This window comes from Lactuca saligna, chromosome 4 (assembly GCF_052625555.1).
Source record: "Lactuca saligna cultivar CGN05327 chromosome 4, ASM5262555v1, whole genome shotgun sequence".
In the NCBI taxonomy this organism is placed as follows: domain Eukaryota; kingdom Viridiplantae; phylum Streptophyta; class Magnoliopsida; order Asterales; family Asteraceae; genus Lactuca; species Lactuca saligna.
This window is the reverse complement of record NC_136420.1, coordinates 291,163,110-291,165,412: the sequence shown is the minus strand read 5'-3', so window position 1 is coordinate 291,165,412 and position 2,303 is coordinate 291,163,110. Positions and strand designations below refer to the sequence as shown.

The 2,303-nt window shown below is 32.7% G+C and overlaps 1 protein-coding gene across 1 annotated transcript; it reads right to left on the bottom strand.

Moving 5' to 3' along the window:
• Positions 1 to 1,309: 1,309 nt before the first annotated feature.
• On the bottom strand, positions 1,310 to 1,820 carry LOC145040767 (uncharacterized). The gene is made up of 2 exons (XM_078988665.1): positions 1,553 to 1,820; positions 1,310 to 1,464 (listed from the first exon to the last, which is right to left on the bottom strand). Exons 1-2 carry the CDS (start codon positions 1,818 to 1,820, stop codon positions 1,310 to 1,312), a joined length of 423 nt encoding a protein of 140 aa, XP_078844791.1.
• Positions 1,821 to 2,303: the final 483 nt, after the last annotated feature.

Sequence of the window (2,303 nt, the reverse complement as noted above, 5' to 3'; positions counted from 1 at the left end):
TTTTACTTATCCAGTACTTATAAATAATTTTTTAAGTTTTTCTCATGACATCTTACGTGGGACAATCATTGATTAAGTGTGTGGGTTGCTGTTGTTTATGTAGAACGTCTCATTTCACAACAAAAAGTTTTCATTTTTAAATAAAGCAAAAGTCCATAATTATAAATCCATTATTAAGAAAAAAATGTTTATTCCAAAATACATTTATCGAAAATTAGAGTAATATAAAAAACGCAGAATCCTTAATACTTTTGATGAGTATGTAGAATCATCTCTTCGCCTTTCCACGATTAACGATAAAACCTAAAAACGTTAACAACTGGGTAAACATAAAGTTTAGTGAGTTTTCCCGAAAATACCTAATACAACAAACATATTATAATGCTTAACAGGCCCACAGTCATCAAATTGGAATACATTGGACCAATCATTCATTGGACTGTAACATGTAAGAAGTCCAATCACTAATCAAACTGGAATACCTAGGGTTGTCGACATGCCGCCTTAACCCTACCGCTCTTCTCGAGCCTTAATGCCTACAGTTTACAGCCAACCCGCACTAGGTATCTTGACCTATAGCATATAGCAGAACCACCTCAACGTATTCTACCACAAAAACCTAAAGAAATCATTCATAAGTATTGAATGAGTATAAAAACAAAAATAACTTATTTTGCAAAAAATAAATATTAAGATGTGTACAAAAGTATTACGTACTAAACGTATACAAATTGATAAATATATTACCATATTAAGTCATTTTTACCGGTTAATCTAGAGGAACCGGTAATAAAGATTAAATATGTACAGTTTAACAAATTGAAAGGTAAATATGAAAGAAAAAAAATCAATAACTAAATATATACAAATAAAAAAATATATTATCTTTTTAAGTCATTAACTTTTTTTTAATACTTACCATTACTTATTAAAAGTTAAACAATAAGAACCAACCCACCTGGTCAGCTTAAGGTTGTTATCTACGAACCAAAATTCCCACGCATAGGCCAGCTACACCACCACTACCGTCTCTAGCCGTCCACCGTTAGCAGCATCAACTACGCTATAATATTATTAATCTATAATAATTAATAACTTATTAAACCAAAATAAAGTAGAAGCACGCATGCATACGAACATCTGCGGATTCACAGTCTCGAACTATGTACATTTACAACAATCAATCGTATATTATAACCAAAACATGTGATCATATGCACATAAATGTTTTAAATCGAGAATAACAATACGATGATGAAAAACAAGAAGGCATCTAGAACGTTCTAACTCCAAGAAACCGGACGTATGATTATTCGGCTAAACATAAAAGACATCCCTTCCAACGTCCACTGTGTTGTCTTGTAATCATCCGTGACCTTGCTTCAACTTGATTGTTCTTCTTTTGACATAACACAAAATTTCTCCCTCGAAATGATCCTATTTCTTCACTAGGGTTCAATGCTGCTATGAGAACCCAAAAAATGTTTAGTAAATTAATAAAAAACAACTATAGATTAATCAACTCTAAATGCAATATGATTTGATATCATACCTGATCCTTCAGTCAATGCATAAAGCATAAAATCCTTGAAATCGGTTCCAAGAATTGGAAGGCGCCCACTACGAGCATACAACTTCAACGACGAATCCATAACAGTCGACACCTTATCATCTTCGTTCACCACAAGTCTTAATGGCCCAGAACTCCCAACAACATTCACAGTGATCAAAAGCCGGTTATCATCATTATTATTCTTCTTCTTTCTAGGTAAAATCGTTTGTCTCGAAACAATTTTCTTCATGTTCTTTTCAGCTTCCATAGTCGAATCTTAGGAAATCAACTTATGTTTCGATCAAGAACTATGCAGAGTTGGAAACTAGAGTTGGAAACTAGGAGATTCGAGGGATTCAAGAATCAAAAAGCAAGATTCAAAAGTTGAATGTTGTTGTTGTCGGAGAGAACGGTGTCAAGAATTCCGAGGTCTGTTTGCGAAAATTTATGTAGTGGGCATTTATACGGATGCATCTTAATTTCCATAATATACTAAGAGAAACGCTCGTCTAAAGCAAAGACGGTAATTTGGACATACTTATAATTGTAGATATGGGTTCAGGACTCTAATTATTTTAGTGCTGTGTTTGGTTTATGTATTTGTCTATTATATACATATCGTATTTACAATATCATTTTTAGCTTAATATCTATTAGACATAAAAGTATAACATAATCATAATAATTTACACTGTTGTAAAAATCGCGACTACATCCCGATTAATCCCTAGGGGCTATTCAAGCGATTAGA